This window comes from Aptenodytes patagonicus, chromosome 2 (genome assembly GCF_965638725.1).
Source record: "Aptenodytes patagonicus chromosome 2, bAptPat1.pri.cur, whole genome shotgun sequence".
Taxonomy (NCBI): Eukaryota; Metazoa; Chordata; class Aves; order Sphenisciformes; family Spheniscidae; genus Aptenodytes; species Aptenodytes patagonicus.
In genome coordinates this window covers 57,700,419-57,719,146 of record NC_134950.1, presented here as the reverse complement: position 1 = coordinate 57,719,146, position 18,728 = coordinate 57,700,419, and the positions used below count along the sequence as shown (strand labels likewise).

Genomic DNA, 18,728 nt, shown 5'->3' with positions numbered 1-18,728 from the left:
GTTAACAGAAGAGAAAGATCTCATTTTTGCCCTATCAGTTAGATTTACTAAGGAAATGATGATTTAAAAAATTGTCGGTATAAAGCTTACAATGGGAGAACAATAGAGTCTCCATAAAACTGCTATCTCCTGCTGAATCACCTCGTTGTGCATAGCTCTAGCTCTTTAAAGATGGGGGGAAAAATGTAGTAACAGACTGAGGAAACACTGGAAGCTGTAATAATTCTACAAGGGGCTCCAGGACTAAGTAGAATTCCACATATGTCGGAAAAGTAGGTGTTTCATTTTAAAATGCCCAACATCCAATGCATCAACACTTTTATTACATCTGTGACATCAAATTTCTTCTTTGCATTATGTGCTCCTCACAGTCATTGAAACAAGTTCTGAATGCTGTTTCCATTTTTGTTAGTTAGCCGACCTGTTCACAAAATACCGACACCATGAAATTATATTCTCTTAGAGATACGGCTGCAGCAAACCTCTGAGTGGTAGTCCATAAAAGGTATGCAGATTATAAAGTATACTGCTCATTTTAGGTTTTAATCAGGAACTAAATACTAACGTTGAACATATAAATAACATGGCGCATGTGGAGCTTGAGGTGATTTTGAACAAAATAATTTAATCTGGTAGCGTTTAACATTTCACTGTTGGTCATGTGTTTTTTATGGAACAGTTCTATGACTGCCTTACAGAGAGGAGAAAAGTATTATGTGAATATCTCCACAACACTTTTCCAAATTTCATGAACAATCTCATCACTTCACACATTACTGCATTCCGATTCTCTGGACTAGTGACAAAAATGATCTTACATTCTGATAATTTTTTTTGTTGTTTAAGCTATATTTGTAAGCTACCAAAATATGTTCTGACTGAGATTTGATTTCATAAAAAACAGCAATGTTCTCATTTTATCCTTCTCATAATTTCTAGAGGTGAAAGAAAACCATACATGTTACAAAACAGAAAACCAGCGTACATGTACCCATATCCTCTTGTTATTGTACACCCAAATGAGGTCTAATCAAAGTAACAATCTACAATGTGCAAAATCTTAATTCCAGACAAATCAATGACAAATTCAGTATGGGAATAGAATTCTCTCCAAACACTCCTTTTGAGTTAGGCTAGAAAGACCTTTTTGTCTGAAATTCTGAAATACGTCTCTTTACCTGAGCATCCAGAGGCACGTTATAAACCTCGGCATCCAGCAGAACAGTGCAGGCACTGAACGGTAGTGTTTGATTAGCTAGCGTTCTTGCTGCTCGATAATGAACACGTAGAACTTCTTGTTCGTTAGAAACAATAAGCTTTTCCTAATTGAGTAAGATATCAACATACAAATACACATTTGGTAAATTAAGCATTTCAGTTTGATTCATAAAAATGTCCATTCATTTAAACATTTCTTTTTAGGGCTTACGCTTTTGAACAGCGTGAGAAATGGGCTGGTGGAGGGAGGAGCGGTCGTTCATCTAATCAAATCCAAAATTTCAGTTTAATGATGCAAAGAGTGTTCCCTGAGTGTCAGAACTGAAAACACCGTCTCCTCCCCACACACTGTTGGCTGAATGTCATGCCCAGATTTTCCACTTAGTGCTACTGAGGCAAGTTCTAGTCAATGAAGAAGGTGAAAGATGAAAGGTATGAGGAGCACAGGGTTGGGATATAGGTTTGTGAGTCTTGACTATATTAAGATTTTTGTCACATGCTTGTCATGCCAGGCACAATGGCCAAGCAAACTGAAGCAGAAATATAATTTGCAGGATAATCTAAATTTTTAATTTTTAAAATTTATTTTTTCTTTAAACAAACATGCAGAAACTCTATAAATCAATAGCTGGACAAAGATTCTTTCATGAACCGAGACAAGAAAATATAGCTCACTTGGCCAAACTTGACTTAGAGCTGTATAAAGTGGATTTGATTTGAAGAACAGTCTATTTGAGCAAAATAACTAAAAATACGCAGAATTTTATAAGACATAACAGAATGTATGTGTGTGTTTACTGCTCTGCAACATAATGGCTCTAATTTTTATCAAAAGAAAAGAAGGTGGATTATAAAAAGCTTGGAAAACAGAAAAAGCAGCATCTTTCCTTTGGTTACAACTGATTTCTTTTCAGTCAGAACTTGAACCATGTTTACATTCTTTGTGCTTGTTATTTTATACCTACCTTTACACTGAAATACCGAATTCAAGTAAAACCCCTCCCTCAACTGGTTTGGTAAGCCACATCGAAATCAACTTAATCAAAAAACTACCACATTGGGTTTTAATGAGCCAGCTGCTTTTATAACTGTATGGAAACCCTTAAAATACATTCTACATGAGAAAGGGGTCCTGCCTGTGTCCACAAGTAATCTGACTCACAATACTGACAAGACATCTAAATCTAGGCTGCCAAGGAAAAAGGTTTGGGCAACCTAAAAATAAAGAATATTCTTAAACCAGAAATATTTTCTCAATTTCTGTGTTCAAATTCACTGAAGCCTACAGATATAGTTCTAACATAATTTTAGGCAGTTTTTGCAAGCAGAATATTGCAAATAATGTTTTAGTCTGCGAGCCACATGAATTTTCTACCAATACAGAATTTACTCCTGCTTCAATTCTTTTAACTCGATCAATTTGGTTCTGAAGTCTACAACCATTAATAGCTTTCAAAACTAGAGTCTGCAGCTTTCTTCCCACTCCCCCCACTGCCCCTGGGAAAAATGTGGGCCACATCTTAGAGCAATTAACAGGAAAAAGCTGCTATCTTACTGACTTAAGTATTCTGCTAACAGTTGTCCAAACCATTTTTTTGTATTTACAAGTTTCTCCAATTCATAAATTTGGATAGAAGGCGGGTTATTTCTAAAGCATTGTTAAATTGAGCAAAATATAGTCTATCCATTGAAAAAGAAAAAACCCTAAAGCTTAAAGTCGGGAAATAAAAACAAAATAAATTACTTTAGTCTTACCCTTTCAATACTGTGCTGTAAACGTAGTTTCATCCTTACAACCTCCTGTTGTTTAAATAGTTCCTTAAGTGGGTCTGACAGTGAGGGAGGTGGTGTAATCTGCGGAAAAAGTTTTATAAATAGTATAGTGAATATGTATTTAACATATCCTTAACACTGCCTGTATGATTTGAGCATTTATTTAAAGAAACATAAGCAAGGTATTTTTTAGGGAAAATACGAGAGTTTTGTACGTTCCATTCATTATGTGACTTCAATCCATTTGCAGTAAAAGGTTTTAAGGATTCTTTACCATAAAGTTAATAAACCTGACTGAAATGGCATTTGAAACTGTTTAGTGCTTTTAACCAGTCATTGTCAGCATGCCGTAGCTGTTCTTTAAAAGGGCTATACATTAGAAGATAGTAAAAATACAACTTGCTTTCAATTTTAAAGACTCTTTAAAGCACAGCCGTTCATTTTGAGAAGTTAAAAACTGCCTAGCCAAATACAAGAGCAAAGTAAGAAAAAGAAAAATATTGCTAAAAAATTAAGTCACTTGATATATCTATACAGTGTCACTGGCATTTTATATGGCACAAAAGATAACCAACTGTATTCCTAATCTTACAGCCATGCAGAACAGAGGCAAGCACAAATAGAACACTAGAGCCCCAAGCAGTGGCTTGGAAAAGTGTTTCCTCCTGTCAGTTACTCAAATGAGTTTTTTTAAAAGGTTATGCCTAAAAATAGTAGTAATAATAATAAAATCAAATAGACTGGAGTGAGCTACCAACACTGTTATTGATTGGCTGTACTCTATAAACATTTTGCATTTTTAGTTAGTTATCGTAAACAACCAGTATTACTGTCCTGAATGAGCTGTATGACAAACACTGAAAAGGCACCTGGAGCCCTCATGGCAACTGCAGAAATCAGATGGTTCTGGAGAAGTAACTAATAAACATCTTGGGAGTTTTAAGGCTCCACCCAGAGTTTACTTTTCTCTATGCAAGTTCTGTCTGACAGTTCAGCATGGTTTTTAACAACTGCTAGGTGTAAGAGCATTGATACTGCTTTGGAAAGACTCATCAAAACGAAACGAAATACTGCTTACTACCACCGATACTCAGAAACCACAGCTGAAATACATACCTACAGGTATTACACTCTACCTTGTGCCTAACGCAAACACATAGACATAAATAATTCTATTCAATAATATGGATCCTGCAACTGTCAAGAAATAATAAATCCATTATGAAAATATGGACACATTGCGTTACTAGTATCAATCATGCACCTATACACTCCAGTGATTTATCTACCAAAAGTGACTCAATTATTGTTATCTTGGAAAATTATTTCAGGACAATTTTTTTCCCCAGCTGGAAGTTAGCCAATGTCATCAGAATTAAATAACATATTGAATAACTAGTTGCGGTTCATTCCTGAAGTTATTATTTGGTATAAAATGACATTCAACTCCTTCACGTTTCAAACTGCTAAGCAAGATACACTTCACTTCTCTCAATGAAAACGGTTTGGATCCCAAACCAGTGAGAAACGTTTATGGCATATGCCATTTTGTGTAAGTCATCAGTATTAAAAACAAACACACGCAACAAAAAACCCAAACCACAGACACCTACTGGAATAATCTGTCTCAATCATAATGGATGTCAGCATGTTTAAGTTCAGCCCGAGATATACCGCAGTCTAGTTTTGCCTGGAAACTTTGCACGCAGGGCACAGTACAACAGTGCTGTCAGAGTCTTTCAATAAAATAAGACAAGATGCTGGTAGCAACACCAAGCTTTTATTTAATTGATTTTACTAAACCCAAAAAGATCTCTCAAAAATCTCAGTGCGTTCGTTAATAGAGAAGCACACAGCCTAAGAAGCAATATAAACAATCAGTCTATAAATATTCTTTGAGTTTATGCAGCTAAGTTATCCAGAAATAAAAATTTCAGAGCTGGCGAGCACCCACATCCCCCAAACAATTTCGAATGTTATTATAAAATGTTATTCCTTTAAATTTACAGATGGTTTAACATTGCAACAGAAATAAGAATCAACACCATCGGAAATAACTGGAAAGGACTTCGAACTTGGGCGGACTTTTATTTGAACGCGTAAGAGAGTTCTGCCTCTGCGAAGCCCCTATTACACCGCAGCTTTTATTACAAGTCTTTTTCAGGTCCCAGAACGGTTTTATTGGACTACTGCTTTTGCCGACCCGCCACGTATACATTTTCTAACCAACGCCTAAAAAGACAGGGACAGTTTCGCCCCGGCCGGCGGCCCGCACGCCCCCCGCCGACCCCGGCGGGACAGACGCGTCCCAAGCAGCAGGCGGCGCCCTAGCGCTGCGGAGGGGAAGGCGGGCTCACCCCCGCCGGCAGGAGATCGACGCGCGGCCGGAGACACCCCCTCCCCCCCCCCCCCCCCCGAGGACGGGGACCTCTCAGCGGCAGTTAACCGCGGCCTTCCAACCGCGGCGGCAGCCCCGGACGCCCTCAGAGCCGCTCTGCGCCAGCACCGAGCGCCAGCAGCGCGAACGGCTGCCGCTGCGGCAGCTACCGGCTTTCATGATCCCGGAGATCGAGCACTGCTGCCTCTCTGTAAATTTACAAACGTTTCACTCCAGTCAGCCCTACGCCATCTTCCAAAACACAAACCTAAATACAGGACTGAACTTGTTTACATTAATTTGTGAAATGATGAATTTTTTCCTCTCTTCTTAGACGCACGGGAGGAAGGTGCCTCACATCCCGCAAGTCTGCAAACAGGATTAGAGTCGTCTCACACCACCTGCTGGAAGTCCCAACTTGTGAACCAGCACTGGATGGATCTGGACAAAGGAAATAAACTTTCTGGTCTCAAAGGAAACTGAAGTTAAAGGTTTCATAGAATCACAGAATCATTAAGGTTGGAAAAGACCTCTAAGATCATCGGGTCCAACCGTCAACCCAACACCACCATGCCCACTAAACCATGTCCCTAAGCGCCTCATCTACACGTCTTTTAAATACCTCCAGGGATGGGGACTCAACCACTTCCCTGGGCAGCCTGGTCCAATGTTGAACCACTCTTTCAGTAAAGACATTTTTCCTCACGTCCAATCTAAACCTCCCCTGGCGCAACTTGAGGCCATTTCCTCTCGTCCTATCGCTTGTTACTTGGGAGAAGAGACCGACACCCACCTCGCTACAACCTCCTTTCAGGTAGTTGTAGAGAGCGATGAGGTCTCCCCTCAGCCTCCTTTTCTCCAGGCTAAACAACCCCAGTTCCCTCAGCCGCTCCTCATAAGACTTGTTCTCCAGACCCTTCACCAGCTTCGTTGCCCTTCTCTGGACACGCTCCAGAAGAAAATTCTCCAGTTTCAAGGCAAGAACAGCCAGAGGAGCCTCTTGGATCTTCTAGTCAAAGAGATGGTTAGTAAAGAGACCATAAAAAGTGTATAGGGAAAATATGAACGTGTAAGTTGGACCTGCAAGAACAGAGCATGAAACTGAATGCCACAAGGAAAAGGTGACCTCAGTTTCTTGTACAACCGAAGTTATCAAACTAGTTTCTTAAGGGCCCAGACTCCATACAGAAAAGAGGGAAACTAAGGATTCCTGCCTTCTTGAGCATTCTCTAATCCCAGTCTGAGAAGCTACCCAGAAAAGCTAGACAGAACTCAAGCCTTTCGCCGCTTTGCTCCGCTTCACTAGAAGGCAGCCATCGGAACAGGTTTGTCTGGTAATACCTAAAGTTCAAGACATACCCTCACCATCTCCAACACATGAAAATCAATTAAGAAAGTCTCTTCCGTGCCTTGCACCCTTCATAACAACTACAACAAGAACACCAGCTCTTCACTCTATAAACCTTCAATCCTCAGTTGTGCCCGTTACAAAAAATAGCAACACTTAAGCTAACTCAGATTCGCACATACACAACATTTCTGCAATTATTTTCACACATCTCTACCCGTCTCCCCTCGCCCGTGCCACGCAAATCGACCAGCCTGCTCTACTGCTATAATATTTCATGCATTTAGGAAACAAGTTTCTGGTAGCACCACTAAAATAAGCTTTTGCCACTTAAGTTTCTATAGCAATGCCAGAGAGACTGGACAGAATCCCGTTTACTAGAAACATGTCTGCTAGATAGCCATCGCAAGCTGGAAATGAATCATCTTGCTATCTCTTCTCAGGAGGCAGTACAGATAAAGATGACTGAACCCCGCAGAACATACTGATGTAGCAATCCGAAAGGCAACATAGCGAAGTACAATTTAAATTTACTCTGTCAGAAGATTCAGATTTGTTTCCTTCTGTTTTGAACTGACCTGATGTCTCCTATCTTATGTTTTGTATTTGCATTGGTGAGAGGGAAGCCACAATTCATATGTGACTATCCTTACAGCCTTAGATGATACGGGTCATAAATTACAGTATATAAACAAGGTTGTAGAAAGCAAGCTTAAGCACACCATCTCCTGGTTCCCACCTACAGGATGTTTGAAGTTCATCAGATAAACTATAGTGCATCATTAAAATTCTAATGCAGAGAACACAAAGTATTCCGAGTCCCAGAGTGTCAGAGCTAAATGTATTGTCTTCACGTAGCCCTTCACACAGTGATATCTAAAGTACAGGAATAATTTAAGAAAGAGTATCTACTTTCACGTAGCCTATGTAAATTAATGAGGCAAAAATCAGGTTAACAGAGAATCATTAAAGAACCACCCTAAGGAAAAATTCAAAAAAACCAATCCCAACAGAGAGGTCATTTTACAGTTGCCTATTAAATTACACATTATATGCATAACAACATGTACATGTTACTAATATTCCACAATTGTAGAGAGACCAGGCATAGGCCTAGTTGTTGGACAATGTGTGCAATATATAAACAAACATTCATTTCTGAGCATGAAGTGATCTCTGGTTTAGCAATACTCCTTCTGATGGTATTTGTAATGGGAACTATTATGAATATGACTTTCAGTGGTGACAAACTATAATTATTAAATCGTATACACAAGTAAGCTCTGCAAAGAAGTTAAATCTGAACTACTAGTAATTTTTTAAATGGTATCTTTTTTCTGGAGAAACATGAGAAATTTTATCAAAATCTGTATTTACACAAATGACAGTAATTAAACAAATCATTTAGCTGCACTGTGGATGATTTTTTCAGACAAACAAAACTAAAATGCTTAAAATATCTCCCTCTCTAGATTACAACTCATGCTGCTTTCTTACACTTTTACTCCTAATGGAAATAAACACCAATTTCCTAATCGTTTATTTACTTTCTCAGCATTTTTTTTTCCTTCCCTTTTGCTCCTACCAGCATGGAATAAAAAACTTTACCTGTTCTTTCTACAACTGTAGAAGATTAACAGTACCATGAAAGCATATACAAAACAAGTAACAGTTTAAAACACCAGTATCACCACAACATGTATGTGTGGGAAAGCAACCCAGAAATCTAAATGAGATAAAAAGTAGTAACTGTAATCCTTCAAGCACGTATTCACATTTTTGAGAGTTTGGGTTTTTTTTTTCCCCTCCCAACAAGTAATTAAAAGCCATGAGAATGGGGAGTATGCATTCATCTCTGACACTTACTGAACGTAAGTTACCCAAGAATTTGTACGACCTACCCAACTACCTATATTTATTCTCATGAACTGCAGAGTCCCTGTTATACACCGCAAGAGAGACAGGAAGGAAGTATGAAGCAATGCTTTAATACCAAGTCAATAACCCTCCCTTTCTTATAGGGCCTATGCACATTGCCATTTGTGACAGGGAGATGAATTCTATTGCCCAGGTAGAAGATGGGCTAAGGAAAAATATATGCTGTGCTTCTCCACTTTCCACTTATCCCAAATTAAGCACTGAAGTGTGATGCCAAATCAGTAAGTTGTAGCTTGGAAACAGTATGTACTTGACTAGCAGCTGCTATAAAAAATAAAAATCTCTCTGCTTCTGGTGATATAGTATAGAAGCTGCAGCAGCTACTCAGAAAGATTTCTAGACTGGGGAAGGCTGACAGCCTGGTACATCGTAGCAAAGCTTACTATACATCCTAGTTCACTTACAGAGCAAATACAAGGGTCATCTTACCCACATCTTTCCTCAGACTATAATTGATTAACTAATTTCAAAGAACTGTGGTCCACCATCAAACAAGAGAAAACTTACTTAACACTAGAGGATACACGTATTCATTCTCTTGGGCAAATATAGGGGGCATAGTGGAAAAATGAGAGGAAACAGCTTACATGGGGATTATGACTACCTCTGGAATGAAGTAAACACAATTTTTAAAATTTACTTTTATATATTAAATTTGTGTCCATTGCCTAATGAAAAGAATCTTCAAACTCTACTGGAAAGAGCTAAGGCAGCATCTCAAGTAGGAGCATCTTAATGATGCTTTTTGACTCATCTTAAATGAGTTAACATAATAACTAGTCCATTCAGAAATAGAGAGGCTGAAGACTGGATACTTGGCTTGCGCGTATGAGACTTCATACACACAAACAGTTCAGTTTAGCAGGCATTTTTGCCATTCAAGGATTAAGATATTCTCCCCATTCCTCCTAAACTCAGACTTTTCCTTAACTTGACACATCTTAAGTAATGGGCATACCATCAAATAGTACTGAATTCTGACATTATCACGTTACTGTCAGTCAAACAACTGCTTTAGGAAATCAAATACGTGGTCTCAGCCTATTCCAGCTATTATGTGTGTTAACTTAAACCATTCAAACAGGTTTAAGCTAATATGTTTACCTCAGAACTAGAGCAATTTAAGTGGATCAGATAATAGGTGGAAAAATATAAAACCTCCTTCTCCTACTCCCAGGAGGCACAGTACTTCAAGGTGGCTAGCAGAAAGCCCTCAATGGACAATGTTTTGGGTCTCCCCTCTCCCCCCACGTAGAACACAATAAGCACAAAATCAGGTGTGCTGAGGAGAACAGAAAGGAATTACAATTCAGGTGCTACCATGATTATGCTGACATCAAAACAGAGACCAGCAGCAACCATGTTATTGTGAGGGGCACCTCTGCAGCAAATAGTAATACTAACTGCACTTGAGCCAATTACGTTCTGCGTTGCACAGACCTCCTTCACAGCTGTCACCAGGAATATGCCTGTATCAGAACTATGGAGAGCTTAGAACTAAACAAGTGTCCCTGAACTATGGATCTTCAGTGAAAAGGAAGAGAACTTCACATTATTAAATAAAATCCAGAACACTTTAAACTGATGGATTACAAAAGCCAGGACACAGAAGATTACATCTGCTGCTTTTCAGAGTGTTAAGGAGAAACTGAGATAGCTAGCAGGCACTCTCCTACTTAAAACTTTTGGTGATGGACTTAATATTTTAAAGCACTGCACATCCACCCCCCCTCCAAGTGAAACAGCTTTGAATAATTAGTTTTAACCAAATTATTGCCAGCAGAAATTCGGAGAAGCTCTTAACAACTGACTTCACTTCTGAAAGGGTAGGCTTTACAGTAGTAAATACTTTGAAATATAGTATTTGTCTAAGTGCCTTTTAAAGGTGTCATACATGATGGTTTGTCTTGTAATGACTGTGAAACCACTGTTTATATTTCCACTGAACGGGGCTTTTAAGTATGACATTACTGGTCAATATTAATTTGACATATGTCAACTTCCTATTTTCAGCACAATTATTTAGAAACAAGTTAGGAAGAATATGAAAGTTAGAAAAATAAAACCAAAACATGCCTTTCATTGTACTGTATATTTAAAGACCACGATACTTACAGTTGGGATGCATATCTTGCTCAAGGGATTGCCATCCAGTAGGTATGAGCCATTGAAGGTCACATATTCATCATAATATTGAGGTGCCTGAGGAATAACACTGCACAATAATTTACGTTTCTCTTCTATTTTTTTTCTTATGTGCAAGTATTCAAAATACGGGTTCGCTCTCTCAGAACTGTATGGCTGAATCTCTTCAAGTTTCAAAGAATCAACAATAGCTGCCAGCGACTGCTGGGTTTTCTCCTTAGCTTGCAGTAAAGAAGGGTTCACTTGCACAGGCTGAGGCACACGCGACACCTTTCTTTTACGTGGATGATGTACCTGAGCATCATCCTCTTCAGTTAATCTAATCCTTGCTTTCATAGACGCTGATGATTCAGACTCTTTTTCTGATGTCTGCATGCAGCCAACAGGATTCTGCTTACCCTGGTTAGCAAGCATATTTGCTCTGTTCCTCGTGATTCTTTGAGATACTTCTTGCTGTTCCACCTTCTGATCCTCAGCAATTTCTTCTTCTAGTTTAACTATTTGGCTGTATTTATGCACCTCTTCCTGCATAATCTGTTGTGAACTATTTTCTGAATTAGATAAAGAGGAGTACTGTGGTGGATCATCTGTCAACACATTTTCTCTGTCTGCAGTGCAGGGTTTTTTATTAGCTGATTCGTTCGTAATTCCCTTTGACATTCCTGAACTTAGTTCACAGAGATCAGCATTGGCTTTACTATCGACATGTACTGAAACCAACTTTTCTTGTTGGCCTTTTTCATTTCTAATGTCTGAAGCATCTGCTGTGTTACTATCCACTTCACTCTGAGCATTCTTACAAACAAGTTTATTGAACGTGTATGAATTTATATTTAATTGTGAACTGCTATCACTTTCAGGAATATCTTTTTCTAACGGTACCATAGGTAAATCATTCACCCTTTCATAGCTCTGTGAAATATCCTTTGCAGAGCTCTCAGAATATACAGCAATGGGTGCATCAGACTTCTTAATATTTGAAGGGAAGAAAGCATTTTCCATCTCTCTGGTACTAGTAGCATCTGTATCCAAAGTAGAAGCTGTAGTTTGAACAAGATTTTGTTGTTGTACAAACGATGAATCTTGACTGCTAATGCCTGGTAAAGAAATGTGTTTAGACGCATCCAGGAGTGGCTGGATAGGTAAAGAACAAGGCGACTGTGAAGGCAAAACCGATGCAGATTCTTCAGAACTGGAATTTCCCTTGATTTCAGCATGCTGAGGCAAAAATTCAGATGCTTGTTGCTCTTTTAATGTCCTGTTTTCAGAATTATGCATTGCTATGACACTGTTAGTATCTTGCTCTGATACGCCATAACCTGAGCTGTTAAACTCATTGTTTAATGAATTAAGTCTGTCAAAAGGCACATCCCACTGTTTGGTTTGCTGAGTCACACCACTTTGACTACACGGCTCTAAATGCGTATTACAGTCTTCTGAAGGGCCCATCTGAGCAGTATTTTTAATGGTACTTGTACCCGTTGTTGCCTGCTTGTTGCTAGCAGCTCCAGTCAGAGATGATGTAAAGTTTGACTGCAAACCAGACATACTACTTTGAAAATCTCTTTCAAGCATGCTACATGGTAGTTCTGGTTTAGGAGAAGTGCTAGCAGAAGTCTGAACCGATGGCAGAGCATTCTGATTATTTTCTTCTGGTATTCGATGCTGTTTGCTGTGTTCAGAAACAGCAGCAGGCATGCTGCATCTTCGAACCTCTACAACAGGTCTACACTCATTTAAAACCAGTTTAACGTCTTCAACAGATGCTGATCTAATGTATGCTGGCGGAAGCCTGTTTGCGAAAGGTGGCTTAATGCGATCTGGCAACTCAGCAAGACCATCAGTCTCTTTTTCAAGAAGGGCTGGTGATTTGGCACTTGCCAAAAACGGTGATTGTGAAAAAGACGTCTGGGAATCAGAACCTTCTAGCATGAAGTCTGAGTCATATTCGATTACAGGCCTTGGAGTAGTTACTGTGGTATGGCAAGAATCCTCAGAGCTTGCAACTGAAACCATGGACACTGATCTGGAGCTCAGACCTGTCTTTTCACTTTCTGATTTGGGGGATCTATTTAAATTATCTAAAACCGAGGAAGGCTTTATAACATTGACACTTCTCGTATCTACTGATTGTGATCTATTACTTGTAGCATCTTTCTGCTGTTTTTCCTTCATGCAAACATCTGGCAACTCTGAGCTTTTTGAACGAATCAGTTCTTTGCTTTTTACCTCAGCTAATGAGTGCTTTGGTTTTTCTTTCACCTTGTTAAGTTCTAAACAAGTGCGGTTTCTTAAACGTTCCTTCTCTTTCTGTTTTATTTTTTCTTTATGCTTTCTATGCCACTGCTCTATTTCCAGATCTTTAAGGCTAAGCATTCTTTCAAAACTAGTTTGCATTAAATCATCGTTGACTAATCTTTTTTCTTTAGGTCGAGCATCCTTTGCTGCAGGAGCTGGCTTAGGCTTAAGTTTCTCATGTTCGAGTTTCAGTTTAAGTAAACTATTTTGATGCAGTTTATCTTTATGCTTGTCTCTCTCTTTGTATCGGTCTATATCTTTTTTATCTTTCTCTCTACCCTCTGGAGTTTTCAACAAATCATCTTTTGGTTTTTCTTTCAAAGATGACAGTTTGTCATGCACTGGTTTATTACTTTCTGTAATACTGCATCTCCTTTCCTCTTGCATATGCTTAGAGTTTGCTACTGTTGAGATCTCCTTGTCTTTGGATTTTTCTTTTTTTTCAAGTTCCTTTTCTTTGTCTTTAGTTCTATTTTTTTCTGATTTAGTATATTCAGATTCTTTTTCAGACTGTTTGACTTTTCTGTCAGTACAGTGTTTTTCTTTGCTTTCAGCCCAATGTCTGTCTTTATCAGCCTTTTCTTTATCATGCTTCTTATCAGTTTTTTCTTTATTTCTTTCTTTGTCATCAAGTTTTTTAAGAGCACTCGTGCTTTTTATTTTATCATTTTCCTTATGGCATCTTTCTGCTTGCTGGAAATTGGGCTTCTCCTTTACCTTCTCTATATTTTCATTTACTTCAGCTTTTTCTTTCTCTGTCTTGTATTCATGTTTTACCTTTTTCTCTTTTTCTCCATTTTTTCTTTCTATCTTTTCAACATCTTTTTCTTTGGCTGAGGTTCGCTTTTCAGTCTTTTCTTTATTTTCCTTTAAATTCTTTTCCTGCTTTTCAGTATCTGTTTCTCTTTCTGTTAAAGGCATGCTGGCTGCCTCATCTTTAACACCAAAGCAGAACAATTCAATTTCTTTATCTCCAAGGATAATTTCTTTTTCTTCTTTTGTATCTTTCGTTTTTTCATCCTTGAGAAACTTCTCATTTTCCTTTTTGTTCTTCTCTTTCTCCTCTTTAGCATTTCTCTCTTTCTGGAACTGTCTCTCCTTAACTAACTTATCTTCTTTTGCCACAGCTTTTTCTAGCCTTGATTTTCTGTCTGAAGAAAGAGATTCATGTTCTATATTTAACAACGTATCTTCATTCTCATCACTTTTGAAAAAGTTCTCTTTCCAAAATTCTCTGTCAAACTCAATACTTCTTTGACCCTCTTTATCTTTATGTTTATGTTTTTCCTTTTCCCCATCCTGTTCCTTTTTGTGCTTGTCCTTTTCTCTTTCTTTGTGCCTTAATTTATGCTTTTTAAGTGTTTTACCTTCCTTGTCAATCTTTCTCAGAGTATACTCTGAATTCTCAAATGTTGAGCTATTATCTTCCTCTTTAATTTTAGGACTAGATTTTTCACCAAATTCTAAGTGAAAATCTTTCTGATGATGCTTGCTTTTTTCTTTGTGCTTGCAGGATTTGCCACTAGAACTTTCTGTTAGATATTCAGAATCAGTGTTGTGATCAAACCGAACTAATTCAGATTGCAATGCTATTTCAGAACCTCCTGGTGACAAGCAAGTTTTGGTGTTTTCTTGCTTTAATGGTGTTGACTGCTTTTCACTTAATCCACAGGGATGCTTTGGAGATTTGCCAGCAGTGATATGAAATAGATGTAAAGAAGAATCTTCTTTTGGGGTGAAAGACTTCTTAAAGGTTTCTTCCTCTCTAGTTTTATCTAAAGAATCTAACCCAGAAGTAGCTACATTTGTTACTCTAGCATTTTCTTTTTCTTGCTTTAGTTCTTGATTCTCTTTATTTTTGCTCTGATTTTTTACTTTCCTTTTAACTTTGCCTTTTTGCTTGTGTTCATTTGTAACCATATATTCTTTCTTCACTCTTACATCAGAATTTGATGTCTCTGAAATAGAGCAAGGAGAGACTATCTTCTTGTCCTGAAGTATTTCTTCATCTGAACTTTCAGAACTTGAATACAGAACTCTAGATGGTTTCTGCTTTTTGCTTTTAAATGATTTTGAAAAGACAACTTTTTCTTGTTTCACAAATAAGCTGTTCTTTTCAACTTCAGTCTCATCCTCTTTCCTTAGGTCTTTTCTAAGAATATGTCTGTCATCGATCATTTTTTTCATTTCATCTTCATCATCATCTTTAAACTCATACTCATCAAGAGCAGATGGAAGTGGCGCCTTACTAGGGACCATTTGTTTGCTGTCATTGGCTACAGAGTCCTTTTCTGCTTCTGAATCAACATTCCCCTCTACACTGGAAGGATTTACGGATGGAGCTTCTTCAGAATCTAGAGTAAGAAAACCAAAAATTAGTTGAATACTGATAGGACATTCTTCACACTTTAGTTCAGGACAAAACAGTTCAGTTCAGCAGTCATACTGCTATACAAATGAAAAAAGAAAAAACCACTCAAAACACACAATAAACCATCTCACTAGAATTAAACTTTTTAAGAGAAAACAAAAGGTCATGAAGCCAAAGTGCTCCCCGCACTTTACAGTTGTCACTCAGGTATGTAAAAATATTAATTAGCACTTATATCCCAATCTAATAAAAGCAATGCACTTTAAATTTTATAAACCTCATCTATTGTGCATAATTCCTGCATAACCTGACTCTTTCTCAAGGACATCTTGCTATGATGACTCATTCCTCCAGGAATTCATCAACTCTTATGTTCTCTAACAACTAAACTATGTTCTTCCACATGAACTATTTAGTCATGTTTCAACAGCAGATGAGCTTTTATTCTTAGAAGAGAAAGAGCTGCTCGTGTAAAGAAATTCCCTCATGAATCTTTGTGCATCTGATACAGACAGCCTGAAGTAGACTATGCTATAATTCACTGCAACTGGTCTCTGCTATACAAGTGCATAGCATGGAACAAGTATGTTGTACTGGATGTCTTGGACTTGCAAGTCCAAAATGTAAACCTCTCAACTGTTCCTAAATTTTAGGAAACATAAGGAGTGTTATCACCACCTGATCACATGAAAATCTAGAACTCAAAAATCTTTAAGAAGTGTTTCTGGATGTGTTGTTCTCTCCAAATAAGGTTCTAAGGCAAGCCTCTTCAGCTGAATCTATCAGTTTGCTTTTTAGAAAGAAATGAATATTGTCATATTCAGTACCATAGACTAGAGATTTGACATACTGAATAAAAAGTAACAGAAGATTTTGAAATAACAGTGTAAGGAAAGTGATGAAGCCGTTTCAATGCATTAAAAAGTTTGAATGAGAAAAAAAAAATACGTTCTGCTGCAAGATTCCCCCCCCATTTCCAGTAGGATCCTCTGTGGACCAACTGCCAGTACACAATGGTTAAGACACATACCTTGCCAGCAGGCTTCTCAGCTACTTTGTATTCAACAACACAGTACAATAGGGACTTCTAGGATCTATTTTGTTATCTTCTATATTATCTGTAGCACCCAGAACATATTACTAGTTCTGTGCTATCAGCTTTTTATATATTCCACCACACCACCATCCCGCCCATAGGTACATGCCATCATCTTCCTGCCTTAACTCTAACCACTCCTTGTAGCTTGTCTGTGCCTTCTCTTCACCCTTTTCCTATAAGGTAGTTGCTGCTTCTCTCTTCCATGTCCCTATTTGCTTTGCTCTTAACAGTCTTTCCCCATTCCAAACACATCACACAGCTTCCTCCTTAATGAACAAAGGTAAAGCAATGGAAGGTACAGGAGACGGATCACCTATTCTCTAAGCCTGATTCCTTGAGAAACTGCAGAGAACATTCTGCTCCTCCTGGAAACTGAGAGATATCCTGCACAGACAACTGCTGAGGCATCAATTGCTAAATAGTAACAAGTTTCTATTATGCCTATGCAAAAATATTTTTCTTAACATTAATGATTTGGCTAAGCTTAAGTAGATCCCATGGAGCAATGCCTTAAAACAGAATGACTATGCACTGTATTTCAGGCTATTCTTCTAATGCAAAAAAAAGTTAAGACTACGTCAGAATATTTATTAGCTCTACATAGGTCAACACGACTTTTTTTTGCTTGAAGTATAGTGAAACCTTTAATAGAAAACACTCCTAGGGGTTTGGGGTTGGGTTTTTTTTTGGTTTTTTTGGGGTTTTTTGTTGCTTATTTTTTTAGTTGGTTTTGTTTTGTTTTTAATTGTCAGGGAAAAAGAAACTGACTTTAACAATCATGTGACACAATGCTCTCCCTCATATAATTTTCACAGAATCGCAGAATGATTGAGGTTGGAAGGAACCTCTGGAGGTCGTCTCGGCCAACCTGCCCTGCTCAAGCAGGGACACCCAGAACCAGTTGCTCAGGACTGTGTCCAGGTGGCTTTTGAATATTTAAGAGGATGGAGACTCCATAACCTCCCTGGACAACCTGTGCCAGTGCTCGGTCATCCTCACAGCAAAAAAAATATTTCCTGCTGTTCAGAAGGAACCTCCTGTGTTTCAGGTTGTGCCCATTGCCTCTGGTCCTGTCACTGGGCACCACTGGAAAGAGCCTGGCTCCATCCTCTTTCCATCCTCCCTTCAGGTATTTGTACGCATTGCTAAGAGACCCCTGAGCCTTCTCTTCTCCAGTCTGAGCAGTCCCAGCTCTCTCAGCCTCCCCTCATAGGAGAGATGCTCCAGTCCCTTCATCATCTTCCTGGCCCTTCACTGGACTCTCTCCAGTATGTCCATGTGTCTCTTGTAGTGGGGAGCCCAGAACTGGACCCAGCGCTCCAGCTATGGCCTCACCAGCGCTGAGCAGAGGGGAAGGATCACCTCCCTCAACCTGCTGGCAACACTCCTCCTAATGCAGCCCAAGATACCATTGGCCGCCTTTGCTGCAAGGGTGCATCGCTGGTTCACGGTCAACTTGGTGTCCACCAGGACCCCCAGGGCCTTTTCTGCAAAGCTACTTTCCAGTCGGTCAGACCCCAGCCTGTATTGGTGCATGGCAGGGTTGTTCCTCCCCAGGTGTAGGACTTTGCACTTCCCCTTGTTGAACTACATGAGGTTCTTGTCAGCCCATTTCTCCAACATGTCGAGGTCCCTCTGGACGTCAGCATGACCCTCTGGTGCATCAGCCACTCCTCCCATTTTTGTGTCATCAGCAAACTTCTTGATGGTACACTCTACCCCAATCATTAATGAAGATGCTAAACAGGACTGGACCCAGTATTGACCCCTGAGATACACTGCTAGTTACTGGCCTCCAACTAAACTTTGTGCTACTGATCACCACCCTCTGGGCCTTGCCATTCAGACAGTTTTCAATCCACCTCATTTCTTTTACTCGAATCTGAATTCCTGAAGATTCTGTGAAAGCAGAATGAAAAGTTCCTGCCTGGCACTCAAGCAAGTTACTCGTGGTCAAGAATCTTTTGCTTCCAAGGGGACAATAGTTCTTTCTGTGCCCCAAGAGGTGATACCTGTTCCTTAATCTGCAGAAATACAGTAGGGGCCAAGAATTACTGCCTTCACATTAGCAAGCTACTATCTGGACACTTTCACAAACCAGTGATTCCCCCACTGGCAGGGACTTCTCTTTACTGAGTAAGTGTGACTACGTTATGCCCAT

At 39.0% G+C, this 18,728-nt stretch overlaps 1 protein-coding gene across 3 annotated transcripts in view; it reads right to left on the bottom strand.

Moving 5' to 3' along the window:
• ANKRD12 (ankyrin repeat domain 12) overlaps positions 1-18,728 on the bottom strand; it is a 75,667-nt gene that overhangs the window by 3,285 nt on the left and 53,654 nt on the right. For all 3 annotated transcript variants that reach the window (XM_076329961.1, XM_076329962.1, XM_076329963.1), the window contains 3 exons: positions 10,770-15,451; positions 2,974-3,072; positions 1,179-1,322 (listed from right to left, as the gene is read on the bottom strand). In XM_076329961.1, coding sequence (XP_076186076.1) covers positions 1,179-1,322; positions 2,974-3,072; positions 10,770-15,451 — 4,925 coding nt within the window. The remainder of the gene's footprint in view (positions 1-1,178; positions 1,323-2,973; positions 3,073-10,769; positions 15,452-18,728) is intronic.